The sequence below is a fragment of the Triturus cristatus genome, chromosome 3_2 (genome assembly GCF_964204655.1).
Source record: "Triturus cristatus chromosome 3_2, aTriCri1.1, whole genome shotgun sequence".
Classification (NCBI taxonomy): Eukaryota; Metazoa; Chordata; class Amphibia; order Caudata; family Salamandridae; genus Triturus; species Triturus cristatus.
Genome location: NC_140584.1, coordinates 334681510 through 334706470, shown reverse-complemented (window position 1 = coordinate 334706470; position 24961 = coordinate 334681510). Strand labels below are relative to the sequence as shown.

At 44.1% G+C, this 24961-nt stretch overlaps 1 protein-coding gene across 2 annotated transcripts in view; it reads left to right on the top strand.

Moving 5' to 3' along the window:
• LDLRAP1 (low density lipoprotein receptor adaptor protein 1) overlaps positions 1 to 24961 on the top strand; it is a 224299-nt gene that overhangs the window by 156503 nt on the left and 42835 nt on the right. For both annotated transcript variants that reach the window (XM_085647811.1, XM_085647810.1), the window contains exon 7: positions 24079 to 24206. In XM_085647811.1, coding sequence (XP_085503937.1) covers positions 24079 to 24206 — 128 coding nt within the window. The remainder of the gene's footprint in view (positions 1 to 24078; positions 24207 to 24961) is intronic.

Sequence of the window (24961 nt, the reverse complement as noted above, 5' to 3'; positions counted from 1 at the left end):
CAGCGCCGACTTGACTAGGGGCAGTGCTCATATGATGAAGCATGACACCTAGCTTGCTGGGTGTGTGAGAGCACTAGTTCAAATTAAAGGAATTTCCCTTGCCTTCATCTGGGTGGTCTTTTATAGTTTTGACCACCTGTGATAAATTTGTTACTCGCTCTTCTCCGTTACTGTACATGAGGAACTTTGTACCTTTCTTTGTTACTAGACAAGGTTGCTCTGACATGACTTCCCTGGTCCACCTGGATCCTAGAAGGGTTCCAAACCAGGGGTTTATACCATGTAAGAACACGATTCTGAATATACGGCTTCTTCTTGCTGTACTTGAACTGGGTAAAGAGGAGCAACAGGATGGAGCAATATTCCCAATAGATATAGAGCACATTCGATAGCCTGGTGTGAGTTTCTGAATGCCATGCTGCCAAAAATGGGGATCAGGCAGGGATTTAGAAGATGGGTAAGGTTGCTGTATGATGGCTCGGTGGCCCAGTTTGCATGGGCCACACAATCTTGACAGTACCAAGTGGAGCGGGGTACATACCAGGGGTGTCCCCTCTATTTGCCCTAGCTGTGGAGCCGCTGGCGTGCAGAGCATGGTCCGAGAAAGTACAGAAGCCTGCAATTGGAGGACAAACTCACCACATAGCGCTGTACGCTGACGACCTTCTGATCTTCCTAAAAGATAAAGAGGGGGAGCTGAGAGGGGCTAGGAACATGATGGAGAAGTTTGGCACACTATCAGGGCTCCATGTTAATTGGCAGAAATCGCAGTTGTATCCAATGGTGGTGGATACTCCACCTCCTGAAGAGATGGGGGAGCCGTAGTGGGAACCCCAGTGCTTTCGATATCTGGGGGTGAAAACTTTCCATACTAGTCGTTCAGGAGGAGAATGTGGGGGTAGCATTACGATCCCTAAAGGGCAATATGGCCTTCTGGGGGGGGTGGGGGTGGGGGCGGCCCTCTCTCCCTCTGTCGGTGGCGGGAAGGATCTCCTTGCTAAAATGGTCTCTCCCCAGACTATTGTATTACCACGCTGCCGGTGCAGATACCAGGAGTATGGTCCTGAGAGCTGGATTCATGCATCTCCGCGTTTGTTTTGTGGGTGAGTAGGAGGGTGGCTCTAACCACATTAAAAAGGGCAAAGCTGGCGGAGGGCCTGGCAGTCCTAGTGATGGAGACCTATTACTTAGCAGTGCAACTGTAGAGATCCACACAATGGGTGGCGTGAAGCCTGGCACCGGACAGGGGACGCCTCCCTTCACCCCGTAAAGGGCAGACTTTTTTTTTTTTAACCCTGCTAGGAACCGTGCAGATGCGGCCTGTCCGCACCAACGAGCACAGGGTGTTTCGGCCTTGCTGGGGTAGATGCCTGCAAAAGACAGACAAAACGTCCTTACTTGCCAGAATTGTCACTCGCACTGCTCGGGGCACTCCCACATGGGGGACAGTGGAGGAGAATAGAGAAGTGGGAACAAGCAGGGGCTACAAAAATTGGAGACCTATACAGGGATGGGTACCTACTCACCTTTGAGGAATTAAGTAGGGATTGGAATATCCCACAGGGACATTTCCTGCTGTACAGGGTAGTCACAGGGGCAATGCGAAGACACGGGGGGGGGGGGGGCAGGAACAACAGAACCACAGTCTCGTACCACCGGTGAATACATAAGTTTGGCGGGGGGATACCATAAAGGCAGTTGCATGCTTATACAGGGCCATCATACACGACTCTACATAACCACTGGAGGAGCTAAGGAATATATGGGTGGAAGATTTGGGCAGACCATTAGAGGACCAAGATTGGGAAAACCTACAAAGAGCCGCCAAAGTCTCTCATAACGCGCGCTTTAGCCAGATAAGCTTCTACCCGCTGCATCGGGCATACATTACCCTGGAAAGAGTCAATCTGTTCTTTCACAGGGAAGATGCATAATGCCCGCGATGCTGAGAAAAGGGGGTACATTGTATGCACATGATGCGGCGTTGACAATCCTTGGCGAATTACTGGCTAGCAGTGACCAGGAAAACAGTGCAAATAACAGAGCGCCTAGTACCATGCACGCCAGAACACGTCTTACATAACATGTTCCCCCCACATAGCTAAGACTACATTTACTGATACATTTCAAGACCTTGCCTTTAAACTGGTGAAGCGAAATAACTAGTAAGTGGAAAGCGCCGAATGGCCCCAGCATACACAGATGGAAGCAAGAGCTGGAGAAATGGGCAGGCTGCGAGGGCAGAATCCTGCTCAAACGTGAGAAGGGGTATAGGCAGGATTGAGAGCACAAGCTTGGGAGGTGTTAGTGGCAGAAACGATGAACGCTGACAAAGGATCTGCATCCACCTCCCCCATGGGGCCCTCTTGGCAAGGAAACCCTAGGAGGCAGGAAGGGGAAACGGAACAGGCATCAGGGGAGGGGAGCCCATAGTAGTTTAAGTACCCAGTGAGAAATCAGATTGACAGGGAATGCCCAAACACTATTGGTATACGTGATATATGGTAATGGTGGAGCTCAGAAGGATGTATCGCAATAGCCTAGGAAACAGCAGTGTGGGTGAAGGGGGGGGGGGGGGGGAGTTGAGGGGGGAGGGAGTTCCTTATGCCAATCTATGAAAAGAATTGCAACAAATTGATTGTCTTGAGACGCTGATCATACATAAATGGAATGTAGAACAAAACAATGTAATACAAGGCAGCAGAATATGCAAATTAATGAATGCCATGTTGGACTGTAGAGAATTATGCTATGTACTAAAGGCAATAAAATGTTTTTTTTTTTTTTTTAAAAAGTCCCTGTTTGGACAACAGTGCAAACCATTGCCAACTAGATTCCCATTTCTAACATTAGGTTTAAAAAATTTCTAAAGTGCACTGCTGCCCCCGGAAAAGAGGATTCCCAGCACTGATCATGGGTGAGATAAAGCAGCACAGGTGGAAGTGAGCAAAACGTAGACAAACAGCCAGGTCTTCAGCTGCTTCCAGAAGCTTAGATTGTGGGTCTTCAACTTAGTCAGCAAAATGTAATAAGGTTGGAGCCAGAACTCAAAGCACGTTCTACCATTCTGACTCTTATGGGACGACGTATAAAGGACCGGTTTAGATCTGCAGGGATGTAATAGTCTTTCAGTCGCAGTAACCTCATTATACTGAGGGCCAGGATGAAGTGGTGAGCTGCTGCTGATGTAGGTTTATTTCCTTAGTTTTTTATAGCTCAGGCTTGACCCAAAGGTATCTGGTATCAGAGTGCTATACATGAGCACCAGTTACATTACATAAGGACAGTCCTTTTTTGTTGGGCATTGGCAGATTAAGTAATTTGCCTAGAATCGCAGGATGTTGAGTCGTTGCAGAGACTCTAACCTGGTTCCCCAGATTTGAAGTCGACCGCCCTAGCAGTTAGGCCACATCCTCTCCTCCTGATGAGATTCATGATGAGCAGTATTTGTTGGCAAAGAATAGTCATCGAATGACTTGAGTTGGTCATATATTTTCAACGACCTGTATGGTAATGTACAATATTACTTCATATTTTTTTTTTTTCCTCGCTGCTAGGGACACCATGCGAGGTTGCCTGCTGTTTTCTGAGTAGAATGATCAAGATTTAGAGTAAACTTCATTCACTTACCACCTTAACAGATTCTTCAGTTATCCATACAAAATTAAGGCTTTCGCGGTATGCGTATTACTATTTTATGCTCTGATCCATGATCTTCCATTACAACCGTTCTAATTTTCAGTGCTGGGAGAATACTACTTGTGTGTTTGACATGATGGAAAGATTATGTTAAATGCTAGACCCTTTACCAATCATGCTTTTAGCTCAGTGGCTCGTAACCTCTGGTTTGTGGACCCCTGATGGTTTGCTGCACCTTTTCAAAGGTTCAACGGACCCATATGATCTCTTTTTTTGTCAGTTATACGCATTTTGAGTTAATTACTGCGTAAAGGTGTTTTCTCCAATGAGGATAAGTTTCATCAAGTAACAAGATACTTGAACTCACTTTACTGCCTCAATTTGTTAAATGTAAATCAGAGGTTAATAAATGATCCTTATTTTAAAGAATTTTTTTGTCTGAAGTTTATTGCTAATTCAGGACAGAATATTTGTAAATTCAAACGCACTATTAGCAAGAATAGCAATGGGATTCTTCCTGAAAGCATGTTTGAATTGCCTATTTTCAATATAATCCTACAAATCTGCACATTTGGACACCCATTTTTTTTAGTGGTCTGTGCATGTATACTTGGTCTGTCAAAGGCCCTTCCAGGCTGCACATTCTCCCATTCACTGATAGACATGGGCAGGCACATACAGGCTCCTAGCAGGTCTACTTTTTATTGAAAAGGGGGCGTACCTAGACTTTTAACCTGAGCTGAAATACTGTCACAGGAAGAGTACCACTTTCCTTTAGGCAGCATGTACTGTGGCATAACTATCCGTATTTCACATCGTGCCCCTGGGTGCAACTGACGTGTGCGCCTGATTTTGAACCCCTAGGGCACTATGGTATTGGCAAAAGGACTGTGATGCCTGTGCAGCCCGTTCTGTCATACTGACAGCCCTGGCACGCATGTAGCACCAATGCTATCTTGAGAGCGTTACCACTTCTGCATGCAGGCGTGGCCCCATTCAAATGAGGCAGTCACTTTGCCTCTAACCCCACCATATTATGGACGTGGGTGCAGAGGCAAACTGGCCACTGACGGTGTGGCTCCTTAAGCCGGCCCTCTGGAGGGGGAAAGGCGGTTGCTTGGACCCCCTTGCCCCCAGAGATCCCCCTACAGGCAGGTACAGTAACTCCCTGCACCTGCCTACAGGGAATCGCGCCCTCTCCCTTTAAAGCGCAGGCGACTTGCTGCCTGTAGTGTGAAACACGGAGTCTCTTGTAAACAGCAGCTCTGCATTAAATGCACTGCCCCCAGAGCAGGCGTGGGAACACTGGTGCCTTGAAGGCTTCGCATTAATTGTAATAGGGTACACTGTCCCTGTTTGCACCCGGCACACCTGTTTAAATGTGCACTTTGACACAAACCAGGACAGCGCTCTGTATCTGAAATATGGACGCTGGTCTAACTTTTTATGCAGTCACGGTCTGTCAGCTTTAGACCCAAAGTCCCTGCATGGTCTCCAGTTTTGTCCTTATCAAGCTTGATTGCTGCCATGCTTGTCCTAGGCCCATGTCAATCCAGTCACTACTTCCGTCCCTCCTATTCTGCTGTGAGCACTGATTTCACATGATTACCTACTGATTTGTGAGTCTGACCTGTCACATACCAGGATGTAGCTCGCTCCTCTACAACTGCCTGCTTAAATAAGGTAAAGTAGATGTGCAGAGTTCATATTGTGTGCTTGTTTGTGTATTTGGGTTCAATTCGTAGAAATGGTATGTGGGTGGGGTGTTGGGGTTTCCAGTTGAATGGAGTCTGCAAAATTCACTGTTTTAGACCAATCAGTACATTACTAAAATTACTTGGAATCTTTTAAACAGATATTGGCAAATTCTTTTGAATATTTAAACATGATGCGATTCTTTACACTCTTCCATTACTTTTGGGAGATGGGCAAGGATATTTAAAAGATCCACTCTGTATTAACTGAATAATGCTGGGTGTAGCGTAGCCTTTGTGGCAACCAACAAAAGAATACAAATAAAATTGTGTAGCTTTTTGTATATCACTTAGGAAAGTATTGTCCATAACCTAATGAAGCTCAATTTGCCTCAAACTAGCAAATGCGTACATGACAATCTGTCATTGACTTCATCATTTATGGTACACGCTTCAGATGTAAAAGATTAATCTAATCTTGGTGCCCAAGATAGTTGAACCAAGACTGCCTTCATAAGGCTCAAGAACCTTCGGAGCAGGATATCTGACCTTTAATTTAATTGGTCCATAGGAGCTGGTCATTTTTGCTCCATGTGACATTGTAAAGTTCCCCCTCTTGCTCTCCTTGTTTTCAGATTACTCTCACTAAAAGAAACCAAAGTAGAGCCACAAATGGGGTAAGCTGAGCTGTCCTCTCAATCTTCTGCTCCCAGGGCATCAAGTTCACACCATGGAGAGTGAACTTGCCTTCATTCCTTTAAAAGGTTAAAGCCCCACCTGACTGGAGTCTGGTACACAAAACTAATACAATTGCACCTAATGTTTTAAATATGATCATTGAAAATGTGCAGGTGATATTTGATTCTGAAGAACAAACTCTTAGCTGTCCCGTGGCTTTCTGCGAATATTGGTTTTGACTTAAGAGACTCGCACAATCCTCTAACTACCCACTCCCTCCAAACATTTTCTCTTCTCTAATGATGACTGGGGGGCCCCACAAGTTGTGGTGACTGCCTGCCCTTAAACCGCTTCCCAGGACTGGTTGGTGAGGGTGCTGGTAAATGCGTCTTGTCTTGAGAGCTGGGAGTGGAATCTCCTAAGATTCCCTGCTTCTCTGGCCTTGCGTAAAGGCTTGGGAAGGAGTTTTGTGCAACTCCTTTCTGCATGGGGTGTGGGCATGTGTTTTTCTTGGTGCATGTGTAACAAATTCTGAATTTTAGTTGTAGTACAGAACATCAGGTCGACAAGTGTTTGACAGGTTACCATCGCTTCCTCAGGGCCACCAACACATGGACCACATTTACTTAAAGAATATTCTTAATTTGACCAGAAATTATATACCGCCTTTCCGTCCAGGGCCCGACACTGTTTATTTTTGAGTTCTCGAAAACCCGTAACCGGCAAAGTGCTTTCAGACATTCGGTTTGGTTCACACAGGTTAATCACAAAGTAAGGCTGCAGCCCATGCCCAGTGGACACCTTGGTGGTCAAGGGCAAAAGTACAGGTTTACAAAGTCTCAAAACGCGTTTTAAAATGTAGGTTTGGTACTTTAAAGTTTACATGAGTTATTAAAACTATACAATGTTTCCCTAGAAAATGGCAGTTAAAGGTCCATTATAGTTGTTCCCTGATTTCTGCCTCAAATACTCATGCAAAAAGCTGTGTTCCCTCCATGTAACCCAAATTCACTGCTCATGACTTCTCTAATTTGACCACTAAGATCATAAAACTTATCACAATCTTATAACCTTGAGTGAATTTGTATCGGTAGCATTATAGTTCGGCAACTTGGACTTTGCTCTGTAACATGGCCACCAAGCAGCTGAAACAAAACTGCTCTGGAAACTTCAGACCATCCAGCACACCGCTGCCAGACTCATCCTTGGCATCCCACGACATGAACACATCATGCAGCACCTACAAGACCTCCACTGCCTTCCCGTCTAGGAGAGTAATCTTCAAGCTACTCACTCACACCTACAAATCCCGCCACATCACTGGACCCCAAAACCTCAGTCTCCTTCCACGCACCCAAGAGACCTCTGCTACGCGACCCTGCCCCCTCTGGAACCTCGCGCATCCGCACAGCCAGAACAGGTGGAAGAGCCTACTCCTACATAGTGTCAAACCTGGACGAACTCCCGCTGAACATCAGCGGTTCTCCCACTCTGCACACCTTCAGGAAGAGCCTCAAGACCTGGCTCTTGCTGATTCGGGACTGCCCCAGCGCCTTGAGACCCTCACAGGAGAGTAGTGCGCTTCACAAATCCCTGATTGAAACTGCAACACACCTCATTTACAATTACACAGGTACTTCCCTGTCTGTATTGGATTTGTAGAATTGCAACAATCGCCCTAAGGCATCAAGGTGCCAGAGACCAGCCGTCCAAAAGCAGGATGAAAATGGAAAACAAAATTCAGATAGATGCTAGACCGAGAAAGCCAGTTTTTAAGAGTCTTTGTGAAAGGGAGCAGAAGAGGGATAGACCCAAGGGGGAGGGAATTCCAAAGCTTGCTCGCTGCCACTGAGAAAGCTCGGTCCCCCCCCCCCCCCCCCCCCCCTTTCCTCTTGTTGGATCTTGGTACGACCAATTGCATTTGGAGTAAAGAATGCAAGGGTCTACTAGGGTAGTGACAATTGAACATAGTCTTTAATCATGATGGGTAGGGAGAATGCAGTGATTTGTGAACCATACAGTGATTTGAAACGCATACGTTTTTCAATAAAGGGACAGTGCAGGGATTCTAGTCCTGTGGTAAATATTCAAATTACCTGTACTATTTTTATGCGGTAAAGTCTAGTAAGAATAACTCAGTCAAAATAAGAGGCAGAATCCGTGGTATTAGAGGTTCTGAAAAAGGGCTTTGTTCCTTACAAAGGAATCATAGTTCGAACTAGGCAATCTTATTCCATCACCACGAAGGTTCAGGAAGGGATAGGCAATACATTATTGACAAGTAACAATATATATTAGAAAAGCATTGCATTAAGACAGATGCAGGAGGCGTAACAGCTGATAATACAGATAAGAATACACATACGTAATGAAAAGTAGGCGTAAATACAGGCGTATACTAGAAACGTCATTTAAAATGATGTCACAAGTGGGCGGATCCATAAGAGAATCCTGCAGTGTCAGCAGAAATATTTGGCAGAGATGCGCGCGCAGCCGCATGACGTATGATTGACGTGCAACTAGAGGGTGAAGGGGAATTGACATTTAGCTCTACATGTGGAGACAAAAGTCTGGGGGGGGTCAGGTCAACCTAATCCCAAATCGTATCTAATATCTTTGTTTAAGGAACTGTGTTATCCAGAAGGAAAGGTTTCTCGGACGGAATCTATTCTATACTGACTGTTAGTGCATGTACAAGCGTCTATGTGTCTACATGAGATGCGAGGGGCAGGAATCTTCCATGGTAACAGGGGCTATGAATTACTTGCAAAAAGACAGCGAGGCCAAGCTCTTTGCTCGGTAGCTGGAAGGATGTTTACCTAAACTACTAGACAGGAATGCATTGGGTGAGGAGCGGAGCAGATAACTTGAAGGCTGAATACAGTTTTGTGGCAGGCAACAGGCCGCGTCAGGCACCGTTAGCCGCGCAGGGAGTAGGACAAAGTTCATGGATACAGATGCAGGTCCGGGCTGGAGTATTTCAGAGGCAGAAGCAGGAAAAGGCTTGATGGCAGAATCCAGGGCCTACTCGCCTGAACTGTAAAACTAGAAAAGTGAACCATATGAAGTCGGTGGCCAATCATACTTAGGAATGGAATATTTGACCCATTCATGGCGGATCTGAAAGAGGACATGTTGACGTTGGACGCACATGTATTTGCGTCTTCATAGCTGGAACTGGAGGGAACATACATGTACTTGTAGCATGTACATGGAGCCGTTGGGGTCTAAGATAGGGGACACAATTGACCATAAAAATTCATATTTCCTCATTCCCTCCTTGTCCCCTACGGACCCTTATGAAATATCCATCTTCATCAATCCATCAATCTGTTCATATAGCATCATTTGTTCTTCTTTCTTCTTCCGGGATTTTGAGTGAAAATTCGAAGGCGGGATACACGATGTGGCACACAGACCACAAATCGCTGGCCCACATTGTAGACACAAGCAGCAACTGAATAGAATGAGAAAGCCAATACCTAGGAAGGATAGGATCCTCCATCCCCAGGCTGACAACACGCTCCAGAACCAACCGGACCAAGTCCAGGTGCCTGGATTCTGGTGTATCTGGCTTACGATCTTATGAAGTCGAGTTATGGCTTTATATACTGACGGCGCATTTTCTGGTATGAAAACACAGCAACTTGATCCGATGACCCTACAAGCTCCGCCCCTATCGGCCAGGATGACGTCAAGGACAAGACGATTTTGAAGAACAACAATCTGCATCGCAGACTGCTCCTCTGTTAAGTTGCCTAAGGCGGAAGTAGTTTCATTCACTACTGCTTCAAGGGTTCTAGTTAATCTACGTATCAACTTACTATTAGTGACTGTACCTATGTAGGGAAAGAAACCTTTATTGAAATCTGTGTATTGCTCCCATGCTGTTTCGGTGTAGTCGACAATCGGGAGATCTCTCTGCTGTCTATTGTGTACTAAATGGGTATTCCTATGGTAATCAGGCGGGGCTAGGAAAACAGGTGGCAGAAGGAATGCAATGTAACAGGTACCATCCCAATCTAGGGGTAGGCGTATGTATGCGGTGTGACCACAGATGAAGTAGGAATGACGAGAAGCTCTAAACGTAGATTTGCCTTTATCACTGAATTCTATTACAGTGGTACATTTGCTATGGCCCATGTGAATTGAACCATTCTTTCTTACACATAATTCGCCTTTAACTGGAAATACTGACATAGCGGGCAAGATTGGTGTAGCTTCGGATTCAACATTCAGGATCATGAGATTAAGTGTAAAGTTACCTAATCCATATACTTCGTTTTCTAGATCAGTTCCTGTTCTTTTGGGAAGTCCCTCCTTGTTAGGGTAGCAGACTTTAAGGAAAACTAGGTTCAGGTTTCCCCATACCCAGTTGTCTTGATAAACTACTGAATTTGAATCCAGGGAATTAATCAAACTAAACCATGCTCCACAGGAGCCATTGTGGGTGAATGGACACGGAAAGAGAGGTAGAACTCCCTTGTATTTCTGATAGGGGGGGAGTCGGCCACATATCCAACAATTTGTAGCATTGCTGGTCTGATGAGAATGATGTAACATACTAATGAATGTGTTGTTGCGCAGCGCAAATCTATAGGACAACTCATGCGGGGGTAGTTCGCTAAAAGAATGTTCGGCAGTAACATTGAAAGCATGTTTGGAAATAGGGTAATACATGTGTAATAACATACTGGTGATGATAATCAGAAGACTTAGAAAAAACATAATTAACAATGTCACTATGCAATGACTACGAAGTGATTTACAGTACGCATATTTTTTTAGCTGTTTCTGTCTATTTCTCTCTCTATTTCGGTCTAGAGGATACATGTCAGAGACAAATTCAACCGATTCACCTTGAAGAGGACTTAAACAATCAAATTGTCTGACTTGCTAGACCTTAGTTTCAGTTTATAGTTTTCTTTTTCAGTTTTTGCAACCAGGGGGAGTTTCGAGTCAGTCTGTGGGAATGCAGGGCGGATAATTCAAGTCGGATGATAGTCCATGAAATTTTTTGATATGGCTCGAGTGTAACCACCCTTTACGTCCCTCAATCTTCACAGCTGTCCTTGTGGTCAATAAGACGAGTTTAGGCGACTGCCAGCGAGGCTCCAGCGGGTTCCTTCTGTCGAAGTTCCTGATCAGTACCAGGTCTCCTGGAACCACGTCATGGGGCTTCACCTCAGTGTTATCGGGAAAAGCTGCAGCTACCTGTGAACGACAAGATTGTAGTGCAGACATCAAGGAAGCCAGGTAATCTGTCAGCATATTACAATCAACATCAGTTATTTTACGGGGTATAGGCGTCCCCCACATATTTGGTGGTCTACCGAAGATCACCTCATACGGGGATAGCCCTGTTCGAGAGTGTGCTACCATTCTCATGTAAAAGAGCGCAACTGGTAAGGCTACTATCCAGTCGACACCTTTTTCTCTACATACTTTGGACAGTCTAATTTTCAAAGTTTGATTATGCCGCTCCACGAGACCTGCTGCCTCGGGATGTCGGACACAGTGGAATTTCCATTGATAGCCTAACAAAAGTGAAACATGTTTCATTCGCTCGGATGAGAACGGTTGGCCATTATCTGAGTACACGACACGGGGCAAACCATACCGTGGGAAGAATTCTCGAACTAACTGTTTGGCAGTAGTCGGGGCAGTGTAATCTGAGACGGGATACGCCTCTGTCCATCGGGAAAGAGCGCATACAACTACGAGAACATATTTGAATCCTCGACATCGTTCCATCTGGATATAATCCATCTGGAGGACTTCAAAAGGGTGATCGGGGGTTTGGAATCCACCCTGTTCTACAGGTACGCCTTTTCCTGGATTGAACTGACAGCAAATCATACAGGTACGTACTTTCTGTTTAGCTGCTGCTCGCAAGTGTTTATTGAACCAAATGTGTTGAATACTGTCTAGCATAGCTTTCTCTCCTAGGTGCGCTAAACTATGTATTGTGTTAATGATGACTTGAACCATTGAGTCGGGGAGAAACCATATAGATTTTCCCTTTGTCATCCATCCTTGATCCGTTTGGATCCCTCCTAATTCAGTCCATTTCTTTATTTCTTCTGGTGTAGCATGTGTCTGTATGTCAATTACATCAAGGGCAGGATCATTAACTGTCATGCAGCGTGTTGTTGTCGGAACTATTGTCTTTGTCGTATCAGTTGTATGAGTCTGATTCTGAGCCGTCTGTTTAGCTGTTCTGTCAGCTAGGTCGTTACCCTGAGAAATAATGTCAGTCACTTTTGTATGGGCTTTACACTTCATAATCGATATTGCAGTCGGCAGATGTATTGCATCTAACAGAGCTTGAATAAGGGGACCGTGCTGGATGTGGGCACCGTGAGGTTAAATAACCTCTCTCTCGCCAAAGCACGCCGAAGTCATGGACGACTCCAAATGCATAACGTGAATCTGTGTATATATTGACTTTCTTATTTTTGGCTTGAATACAGGCTTGTGTCAGAGCGATGAGCTCTGCTGCTTGAGCTGACAAGGTATCGATACAATTTGTTTCAATAACTTCAGTGTCTGTTGTGACTGCATAAGCGGCCACTAACTCTCCTGTACTTGTTCTCATGCATGAACCATCTACATACAATGTCAGGTCTGGATCTGATAATGGAATATCTGTCAAGTCTTGTCTGGGTTTCGTCGTAATAGTGATGACTTCAATACAATCATGTGCCAATGGGTCTGTTCCACTTACTGGCAAAAGTGTGGCAGGGTTTAATGTACTACAACGTCTGATTTCTATGTGTGGCTGGAACAATGTTAATTCATAACCCGTCAGTCTTGCTATGGTCAAGTGTTGTGTTTGGGTCCGGTTCAAGAGAACCTCTACTGCATGTGGTACTTGTACTGTCAATTGATGTCCTAACACTATGGCATCGCTTTGTCGGATTGCTAAAGCTGTTGCTGCGACTGATTTCAGGCACGCAGGAAGAGCCTGAGCTACGGGATCTAATGTACTGGAAAAATAAGCACATGGCTTATGTGATCCTGCTTGTTCCTGCGTGAGTACTAACAAAGCAGTACCTTCTCGTTCTGTAACAAAGTGTAAAACGTTTGTTGTAACATGGTGTTGCTAAAACAGGTGCTTGACATAAAGCTTTCTTTAAGCTTTCAAAAGCTTGCGTATGTTCCTGAGTCCAAGGGAGGACAGTTGATGTCGCTGCCTCCTGTGTTGTCAACTGGATGAGTGGTTTTGCTAGAAATGCATATTGAGGGATCCACTGCCTACAGTACGAAGTGAGGCCTATGAATGCCCGTACCTCCTTTTGTGTTTTGGGTATCGGCATGTTAACAATTAACTGGATACGGTCGGGTGTAAGCTGTCTTCCCCCCTTGGACAGCAAGTGCCCAAGGTACACAACTTGCTGGACACAGAATTGCAGCTTTGAAGGGGACACCTTGTGCCCCTTGTCGGCTAGGAAATGTAAAACCGTCAGTGATGCCTTTTCACATTCAGGTTCGCTTCGGGCGGTGATCAGCAGATCATCGACGTATTGAAGCAAGGCAGTGTTAGCTGGCATGTGGATACTGTCAAGTTCTCTTTTCAATGCTTGGCTATAGATGCTGGGGCTTTCTGTGAATCCTTGAGGTGCGCGTGTGAATTTAAAACTTCGTCCATTTAAACTGAATCCGAACAAATATTGGCTTTCCGGATCAATTGGGACACTAAAGAAAGCGTTCTTGAGATCAATTACAGTAAAGAACGTTGCTTCTGAATCTATGGCTGTTGGCAATGAAGAGATATCTGGGACCACAGGGTATTGTGGTACAATGCATTTATTTAATTCTCGCAGATCAATAACCAATCGATATACTGGTGGTGCCTTTGGATCAGTTCGTTTAAGAATCGGAATTATCGGGGAATTACATATATTGGAGTCCGTTTCTGCAACCACTCCTTGTGCAATGAGCTCGTCAATGATTTGCAGTAAAGCCACAACAGCATCTGGCGGTAACTTGTATTGTCGTATTCGTGGTAATACTACTCCTGTTTTGAGTGTAACTCGATATGGTGTAATGTGCATACAACCTACATCAGTGGGGCCTTGTGCCCATAAATGTGCAGGTAGATTCTGTAACCGATGATCCATGTCTCTAGACACATAGTGACCTTTAAAGTCACGCAAAAATAGTCGTACTCCTTCCGGAGAACAACATATTACAGCTCCTAGAGCTTTCAATGTTTTTATACCTAACAAGTTTTCTGGGCATGATTTTGTGAGCAATAGATCTGTAGTCCGTGTTAATGGACCGACCGATAATGCAAGCGGTTGCGATACTTCATTAATAGTGGGCTTTCCTGAAAAACCAAGGGAAATATTTTGTGAGCCTGAGAGGGGTACCCCTGGGACTTCGCTGTGACGGATAGTGGTTCTGCTTGCCCCTGTATCGAGTAGAAACTTTCTGTCTTTCCCTAATACTTGACTCTGTACGTAAGGACCTTCTTGATCTACGGGAACCTCAATAAGGGGTGGGCCAACTTCCCTCTCTAGGCTATTTCATGTGTAGCGCTGATACTCTGGATAGTCATTTTGTGCATACTGGTACATCTGTTGTGTCGTGTTTTGTGTTGCAGCAATAGGCTGTGGCTGTTGTTGTTGTGGTTGTGGTGCGTTCTGTTGTGGAACTGGCATAGGCTGTGTATTCTGAGGTACTTGTTGTTGGATCTGATCCTGTCTAGGCGGACGTGGTCTCTCCTTAGTCCTACCCGTAGAGATATTATGTTTCAGAACTGCGCAATCGTGTATATAATGACCTGGCTGTTTACAATAGTTGCATGTTCCTCTAACAGGATCTACTGAATCATTGGACTGTGTTGTACCCCTTTTATGACCATCAGCTGGAACTGACTGCGCAACAAGCATTTTCATTTTCGTGTCTTTCATACGTCTTTGTTCATTTTCTTGTTCTTCTCTAATTCTATTATGATGATTTTGTAACATCTGGGACGGTGTGTTACCTTGCCAGGTACTCTCGAATTTTAATACTCTACCTTTAACTTGGGGCAGGGAATTCTCAACTAATTTCGTCACAAACAGATGTGGATACGACTCACTACTTGCTTTTATGCCACTATTAATACCAAAACATTTTTCAAATCGGGAATAGAAATCACTAGTGTCTTCATCTTGTTTTTGTTTACAGACGGAAATTGCACCCCAGTCTTCCTTTTTCGTAGTCAATAGACGTGGTAGTACCTGCACTAATAATCCTGGTAATGCTGTAGTCTTTTCCCCAAGCCCTGAACCTGCAGCTCGGGCTTTTTCTTCGTTTTCTAATGCTGTCCACTCTATCTTTTGGTCTCCCACCTCCCATTCCTTTTCTTTGAGTTTCTCGTAAATACCGGCAGGCAAAACTTTTAATATTTTCATAATGTCTGGATAAGTATACTCTCCCATGAGTAACATGTCTTTTATCTCACGGTGGAAACCTGCTGGGTCTTTGTCATGGCTAGGTACCACTTTCTTCATTTCTAATAATTCAATTTTAGTTATGGGCGTGTACACAAACACGCGTTTAAAAGTATTGTCTTCGCCTCTGATTGGGTGCACTTCGCGTAAGGGATTCTGTCTGTCTATGTGATACGTTTTTCTTTCCAACTTGGAGGGAACTAAAACATGTTCTGGGCATACGAAGACAGTGTACTGGTGTCGATGTTCTAGAATTTCTTTAATTAAATCAGTACCCGAACCTCCATTTATTTGTGAGTAGTTCTATCAATATATCAGGTAGGGGTCCAGGATCGGAACGTTGGTTTCTATACAATATAACGAGGTGCTGTATCATGTATATACCAGCTAAACGCTGTTCGTCTGGGGTAAGATTCAAAAACGTGTGTGCTAACGCATCATCACTGTATTTTTCAGAACTGTCAGCCCATTGTACTGCTGACCTGGCTAATTCTTGTTCATCCATAGAATCGAGCATATGATACCCCCTTCGGTCTCGGAGTAATTTATCAGCAGCCTGGAATAAGTGTTCAGGGGACTTCGCATTTATCATAGGGGCTTGAAAATGTCTGTTACATTCTGGACGTATCGGACGTATCGGGTCATTAAAGTATCTGGTATTGTTACAAGGTCTTCCCCTACCTACATAAGCAATCGTTTCTAATTGTCCTGTGGGCATTTCTGATTCTTCCTCCTCCTCTCCCTCTGATTCAGTTTTGTCTGCCTCCGATCTGGCTTTATGTGTTCGTTCTACTTCCTTGCGGATCTTTCGGCACATAGCTACTATACATGTCTGTTTATCGTGTTTTCCCTCTGATATATTCTGACCCCATCTGGTAAGGACTTGCATTTCATCCTGATCTACCTATCTGTCTCTGATCAAGCAGTTTATGAAGAAGTGTAACAATAGTCTCTGTACATCCACTTTCTGGTATTCCATGGCTTCGTCAATACTTTCAGGGCCTTGCCCTGTTTGGACAAAGCGATATATATTGTCTAAATGTTTAATCATTCCTGGTAATGTCGTTAAATACGATGAAGCTCGTCGTATACGTAGTGATAACAGCATTCTGTCATTTTTACCGGGCACTGGATCATATCTACAATCTATAAGATGTTCCTTAAACATGTCGGACGTTGCTATTTGTGGTGTACGTTGGTTTGCTAAATCTCTAAGAGACGATTTACTTCGTAATGGTGGTGTGGCAAAGATTGCTGCCGCACCTCCTGTCGCACCTTCTGAGGTGCTAGGCATAAAAGGGTTTGTGGGATGTAAGGTAGAAACTGCGGATGCAGGAACAGTTGGATTGTGCGGAGGAGTTTGTAGTTGCGGAGTTGGGGGTGGATGATCTCGGCGTTGAGCACCATCGACAGGTGGTATGTGTGGTGGAACATTAACATATTCGGGAGCTACATCGTCTAAATAGGAGGAAAGAAAAATATCTTTTGCGGTCTTGGGATGTGCTTTAATCGGGAGTAATGGGGGCGGCAAGTCTTTCGGTATTTCCGGGGTGGCCTTAGGTAATCCTTCGGTCAAGAGAGGATACATACCATTCATAAGAGTGTTTCGTTGCCTGTCTACTTCTGTTTTTACTCGGGTACCTTCCTCAATTAATATATTTTCTCGGGCTTTATTTAAGTTCTCCCTACTTTTCTCTTCCAGTCTGAGCGCTTTCTCTGTGCGCCTATGCGATTCTTTACGCCATAGTTCAATGGCATCTTTCTGTGATTGTCTGGCTTTCTTTTTCCATAATTCTTCTTCTAATCTCATGATGCAATCTGCATCCCATGTCCCAGCTGCGGGCCATCTCTGATTTTCTGCTAAATCCTTGGTGTAGTCCACCCATAAATCAAGATATAACACGGCATCTAAGCCATGTTTATGATACATAAAATACCCTGGAGTATCCCTAGGTGGAATGGGAACAGCTTCTTCGAGTACTCCTTTTCTAGTTTTGATCTGTCTTAATTTTGAAAAGAACGGCATTTTTAAACCTTGCTACTTGATTCTTACTTGAACTGGACTTGAACACAATTAATACGAAAAAACACAATAATGAACATTCATTCATACCACAATTTTTGAACACAGTAAAACATTTAACATTTAACGAACAATGATAATTAAGAGAACTAACTACTGACATAATACTAATACTAGATAATACTAGATTATATATACATGAACATACTGGATATACTGCTAAACAGTACAGATACACTGCTAAAACAGTGCAGACCGGATTTGTGTACCCAAACCCGTCAGGACCGGCACAAACCAATGTGCACGTCTAACTGCCTCCCCAGCAATGGTACTCACCGGGTAGCACGGAACGGAAGGCCTCGGAACTGAACTGAACTGGACCGGACTGGACTCGACTCGGAACTTCGGAACCTGGTGGGCCTCTGTATACCTCGGATCTTGCTCTCTCAGCTAGGCTCTGGTCGGGATACTTCGCACTTCTCACCGCCTCGTCTGGGTGTTGATCGCAGCCTCAGTCACCCCCGCTTGGCCGGAGGGAGATACAGGAAATCCTGCGGGTACGCGTTTTTGTCCGTTCAGCTGTGGCAGGGGACCGGACCTGCAACGCACCTCCAGCGCGTGAGATGAGAAAGTGTCCCTGTTCGGGCGCCAATTTATGTGGTAAATATTCAAATTACCTGTACTATTTTTATGCGGTAAAGTCTAGTAAGAATAACTCAGTCAAAATAAGAGGCAGAATCCGTGGTATTAGAGGTTCTGAAAAAGGGCTTTATTCCTTACAAAGGAATCATAGTTCGAACTAGGCAATCTTATTCCATCACCACGAAGGTTCAGGAAGGGATAGGCAATACATTATTGACAAGTAACAATATATATAAGAAAAGCATTGCATTAAGACAGATGCAGGAGGCGTAACAGCTGATAATACAGATAAGAATACACATACGTAATGAAAAGTAGGCGTAAATACAGGCGTATACTAGAAACGTCATTTAAAATGATGTCACAAGTGGGCGGATCCATAAGAGAATCCTGCAGTGTCAGCAGAAATATTTGGCAGAGATGCGCGCGCAGCCGCATGACGTATGATTGACGTGCAACTAGAGGGTGAAGGGGAATTGACATTTAGCTCTACATGTGGAGACAAAAGTCTGGGGGGGTCAGGTCAACCTAATCCCAAATCGTATCTAATATCTTTGTTTAAGGAACTGTGTTATCCAGAAGGAAAGGTTTCTCGGACGGAATCTATTCTATACTGACTGTTAGTGCATGTACAAGCGTCTATGTGTCTACATGAGATGCGAGGGGCAGGAATCTTCCATGGTAACAGGGGCTATGAATTACTTGCAAAAAGACAGCGAGGCCAAGCTCTTTGCTCGGTAGCTGGAAGGATGTTTACCTAAACTACTAGACAGGAATGCATTGGGTGAGGAGCGGAGCAGATAACTTGAAGGCTGAATACAGTTTTTTGGCAGGCAACAGGCCGCGTCAGGCACCGTTAGCCGCGCAGGGAGTAGGACAAAGTTCATGGATACAGATGCAGGTCCGGGCTGGAGTATTTCAGAGGCAGAAGCAGGAAAAGGCTTGATGACAGAATCCAGGGCCTACTCGCCTGAACTGTAAAACTAGAAAAGTGAACCATATGAAGTCGGTGGCCAATCATACTTAGGAATGGAATATTTGACCCATTCATGGCGGATCTGAAAGAGGACATGTTGACGTTGGACGCACATGTATTTGCGTCTTCATAGCTGGAACTGGAGGGAACATACATGTACTTGTAGCATGTACATGGAGCCGTTGGGGTCTAAGATAGGGGACACAATTGACCATAAAAATTCATATTTCCTCAGTCCCTTCGTGGCAGATTGCTTCCTGGGAATGTCCAGAACTAGTCTTGCCAGCGCGTTCTGTAGCACCTGGAGTTTATACTGCATACTCTTATTGGTGACCAGGTATGTGTTGCAGTTGTCTAGTCTGGACACTACCAAGGCCAGTGCTACCTTGGGGCTGGTTGTGGGATGAGGGCGATTTTTTTTTAATTTTTTTAACATCCTTATGATCCAGGAGCATGTCTCAATGGTACAGTTAATTTGGTTTTTAAAATTGAGTTCAATATCAATCAAAACTCCAAGGTCCTTAGCCTTCTTGCTCATGGCAGGACAGCATCCCAAGGATTGAGGCCAGCAGTTACTGTTCCACTTGGATGACCCTGATCAAAATCACTTCAGTTTTGTCCACATTGAGTTTCAAAAAGTTAGCAGACCTCCAGTCTGCTGCTTTAGTCATGCATCCAAGAATATTTTCTGACCTTGAGCAAGGACCTTTGGGGATATTAACCATGAACTGCAACTTGCATATGACGCCACCTCCAGTCCAAATGATTGGATCACAGTTGCTAGGAGTTCCACATACAGATGAAAACAAGCATTGGCATAGCTATTAAGTCTTGTCTTTGGGACCTTATAAATGTTTAGTTATCCAGCACAATATCCTTGGTGCAGCATCAAGTGTTGCATGGCTAAACCTTATACGGTCCCAAAGGAGAGACCTATTGGCTATGCCAATGCTTGTTTAATCCACTCCTCTGACTCCCACATCCCTATCTCTCCACCACCATAACTTAATTTAGGATCAAGATGCTCAAGAAAATAAGCCACTGGCTGTGGGGGAACTCTTCAACCATTGAAAGCTAACTTTGCAATCCGTGTACTGCTTGGTGAGGCACGCTATAATGAAGTGTTTTGCTTTTGAAATAACTCAGTAACATGATTACAAACGCAAAAGATGGTTCATGGATAACAATTTTCAATTCACTTGTGTACATTTTATTCTGTGAATCATCAGTAAAGACATTTGTTGTAAGATGACTGCTTAAATGATGGACATCCTCATTCAACGTTGTCTGTGCAGAGCCAGAGGCGCGAACTGCTGCTGGAGGAGTGCAGACCTTTCCTCCCACAGAAGCAAGTGGGCCAGCTCCGAGCAGGACTGTGGAGATGATGTAATCGGATTGCTGATGCCATCTGAACCCTCTTTCCTCCTCTACACTGCCACTCCACGGTCTCCACTTTCCCATCCATCCGGTCCACAGTTCCTGTTCTTCTCTCCCTCCAGTGTCTGTCCTCACGAGTAATTCTCACACCTGCCAGCAGATATCCGGATCCAATAGAAGCAGTTCACTTCCTGGGGGCCGCCACTCCACAGATGATTCCGAACAATGTCATTTTAACTGCATCCAAATACACATTGAGATTGCAGCAGTACGTCTGCTCCTCTGCATACACTGCTGCCAGTGCCATGCTTGCAGCATCTTGAGGCACGCACTGTAAAGTGCACACTGCCATCAGTCCAGATTGAGAGGAAGTTCACTACTGACAGTATTTCGGAGGTTCCTTAATGCTCATCAATGACTGACGGTATTTGATATACAGGACTCGTTAAGCCTTCCATCCTTCTGAGGTCGGTAAATTAAGTACCATAAATTGGACAATGCTAACGGCTGTTATTTGCGCTTGGAGACAGACATGTGGTGTGAAGCATTGCATAATAAGTTTTATTTATTTGTTAATTGAGTTTTCAAATGAACAATTGCATAAAAGGTTACGAGTCCATCTTGCTGAATGCCACTTAGCCTGACTTTTTTTTCTCGCCAATAGCATGCACAAAATTGACTTGGTACAATTGTAAATTACACCATAGTGTTGGTGTTATTATTTGACCCAGGCAAAGCGACAATGTTTTTGGTATGCATGCAGTGCTTTCCAAAATCTTGTGGTGACATTTCCAAAAAGTCCTAGGTCTCAGTGTTTAGATCGCACACCGCAGGCATCCTGCTTCTATAGTGATGTAGGCCAGGTGCGCAGAGCAGACTACTGAGATCGCATGATCGCTTCAGGAATGTGCCAGCCCTAATTAAGACCACAAAACCCCTAACAAATGTATGTATCATGTAATAACTGGTCCTCAAACATATATAAAGCGCTCCAATACCTTCAGTTTGAGTTAACGCTATATAAAACAAGCGCACAAAGTGAAAGTGTCAGCAAAAGTGAAAGCGTTTCACTTGCGGGAGGGAGCAATAATTGCGCAGCTAATAATGGCGCCGCTCGCTTCTGTAAGTGAATCGCCAGACGTGCACGCGTTGCCATTGAAGGCAATGGAACACGTGCACGTTTTTGGCTGAGAAGCTGAAGCAATTGCTAAATGTCTTTTTGCCTATGCAACACATGCACGCTGCGTAGGCGAGACCTAAAGAGTAGGACTCAGACGATCCCTGCGGATCTCCACAGGGTAGAACATAGGAGTCGGAGTATCAAGATTTTAATTTCACCCTTTGGGGTCTCGCTGTGAAGAATGACGACAGGAGGGCTAGTGCTTGATGCGAGATATCAAGACTCCGGCGTCTGTCCTGCAGCAGAATAGGTGAAATGGTGTCAAAAGCTGCTGACCGATCCAAGAGAATTGGCACTACCCCCTTTCCTTCATCCACCGAACGCCTGATGTAATCAGTGGCCGATATTGGAGCAGTTTCTGTCCCATGAGGCTTCCTCAATCCAAACTGAGAATCAGTGAGCCATTATTCTGCCGTTTCGTAAGCTGCTTATTAAGATGCAGCTCCAGGATTTAAACTGGCGCTGGAAGCAAAGAAATGGGACGGTAGTTCTTACTGACCCCTGGATCGAAGTTATTTTTTTATTTTTTTATTTTTTAGAAGCGGCTTAATGATGGCTTGTTTCCAACTATGTGGATAGATTTCGGATAGAATGATATTATTCATAAGTTTACAGAGCGGTTCTGCCATGGTGTTTTGCAGCCATATGGAGAATTGCTGGTGGACACTCCTCCACGGGTGAACCAGCATGCGTTCTCAAAAGATTGTGCAACAAGTAGGGGTGAGAGATCAGAATTTAGAAAAACCTGCTATTCTCGCTACAGGGCTCAGAGTGCCCCTTCAGTGAGGCTGCCAGATGCCAGTGGTATAGCGGACGCTCCAAGGTGTGGATCAAAACGATATAAATATCCATGATTTTAGTTTGAAAGAAGTTGGCCAGTTGGTTGCAGAAAACTTGTGAGGTTTCTGGTTCTGCTATGAGTTGTAAGGATGATAGCTGTTGTACCAGCTTAAATAACTTTTGTGGATGAGTTTAATTTTGTATGTGCAGTGTTTGGTTTTTTCTTCCACTAATGCACATTTGTATACCTAAATGCTAGCTTTGTATGACTATCAGGTTCCTCCAAGGTTAATCTCCATACTCTCTCCAAGAGACGGCAGGCTTGTTTTAACAGCCTGAGTTTGTCATTATACCAGGGGGCGTGGGCCTACATTTTTTTTTTCAAGCATATAATTTCAAAGGTACCAGTAAATTAGCTGTGGATTCTAACCATGTTGCAAACTCCTCTGCCCCAAGATTAGAATCCTTTCGAATTATACAAGGAAAATGTAGGGTGTTTAAGGTGTCGGCTGAAATAAATTTCCAGCTTCTAGTTTTACTAGGCATGTGAGGGGTTATATAATCCACAGCTATAGCTGGGTGGAGGAAATCTAACATTACTGCACTATGATCTGACCAACAAAGAGGTATGGTATTTTGGAAGGTAATTCTTTAGTCATTGGACAAGATTCCATCCAATGTATGTCCTGCTGAGTTGAGGTTGTTACTAGTTGAAGTAGACCAATGCTAGAAAGCATCTCTAATAGCACTAGAATCTTGGTTGTCCCTCTCCTCTTGCTGAAAATTAAAATTCCCTCTGATAGTCTCAGTTCTCTGCTATAACTGGCTCTAAAAGCTGCTTAAGTTCTTGAAGGAAATGCGGTCTGGGTATCTCTAGATCAATAGTCCTCCAAGTGCAAGTGGCTGAGAGAATAGGTTTGAAGTTAGTGGCCTCACACGTATGGGTATTCAGGCCTGACTCAATTCATTTTAATTGGGATTTAGAAACCATCGCTAACCCCTGTTTGGATAGAATAATTAGCCAGTTAATCTCCATGCTCGCTCCAAGCAATGGCATGGAGGGTATGGTAACGGCCAGTACACTCTTCTGGTAACTGCCAGTACACATTCGTTCACCATGCCTGTTGTGTTGAACTTTGGAAGTAAAAGGGGTATGTGCAGTGGCAACATCCTTTGACGCTCTAAATCATTTTTATATAGCTACAATCCGTGTCAGGCTGGCCTATAGGACAGTCAGGCTGCACCTGATAGGCTGGTCTGAAACACTACTGTTGGACTTTTTTTTTTATTTAAGTTTATTTTAGTAGTTTTATGTCCTGGTTGACTATTTATTTTTCCTGTTTTCCTGGATTGTACAAGCATTGCAAAATACTTCTATAGATCTTTACAAACGTTAAACCTCCCTGATATGGAAACGCGGGCTACTTTTTTAGCTATCTGGTTAGCTAATAGGCCACTTTTATTTTGGTTCCTGGACCTATTTGTTGTCCCAGTCAGACCCTGGTTACTATTTTTATCATCAATAGTGTCATGGTCTCTTGTCGGACCATCAAAATAGGATGCTTTTACGTTCATGGATGTACAATGCAGTGCCTCCTTTCTCTAGATATTTGACTTGTTTTAATTTCTACTTTTTCTCCAAATAGCTGCCACAGGAAATCTGCTGGACATTGAAGACTGTGAAAAAGCTTCATTGGCTGTATTCAGTGGAGACCCAAAGATCTTTGAAGACACGTTCAATTCAGAAAATGCAACCAACAACAACTTAGTATGGGTATGTGTTTAATGCTTAAATGGATAGTTCTTAAATGATGGCATTTGGAAGCAGATGCATAGTACTCGGCGGATCTGCTATACTGCATGACATGGAAGTAAACCTATACAGGTACTTGCTATTCAAGAGTATGTCCACTGTGGTGAATTGCAGTTCTCGCCAATTGATGGTATTGCGCTCTGCTGAGAGGTACTGGTGTTTAGTACAGGTACATTTGGTTTACCAGTACCTGACAATTTAAAGAACTAGCCCAAAACTGAAGAAAAAACACCCTCAAAGTTCACTGCATTTTATGTGCTGAAGTAAGTTTTCCTTGCTTTGCTTCACTAGCCTTGATTAAATGATTGGTGTTTCTGTTGTTGTATTTTTTTTTTTTTTTATATCCAGTCTTTCATATTATGACTTTTTTTTTAAGGGGGGTGGGGGATTGCTAATTGGTCTGACTAGGCAAGTCATCCTCTTCCTGAAAAGCTACCCACATGAGGGTCTGTTACCTCTTTAGTTGTGAAGTTGTGTAGTGATGAAGGATGCCATGCCTTCATGCATTAATAACTAAATACATTGATGTGCCTTAGGGCTATGTGTAAAAATGACTAGCCATTTACCAGTGAGAATTGGGCTTAGTGACATTCCACATGGTGAAGAGACTATGTAGCTTCATAAGAATTTGGATTTTCAAATGATTTCGGGACACTTGTATTCTATATGCCATGCAAAGGGGATGTAGAGTTCTCTGCCGTTCAGTTAAACATACA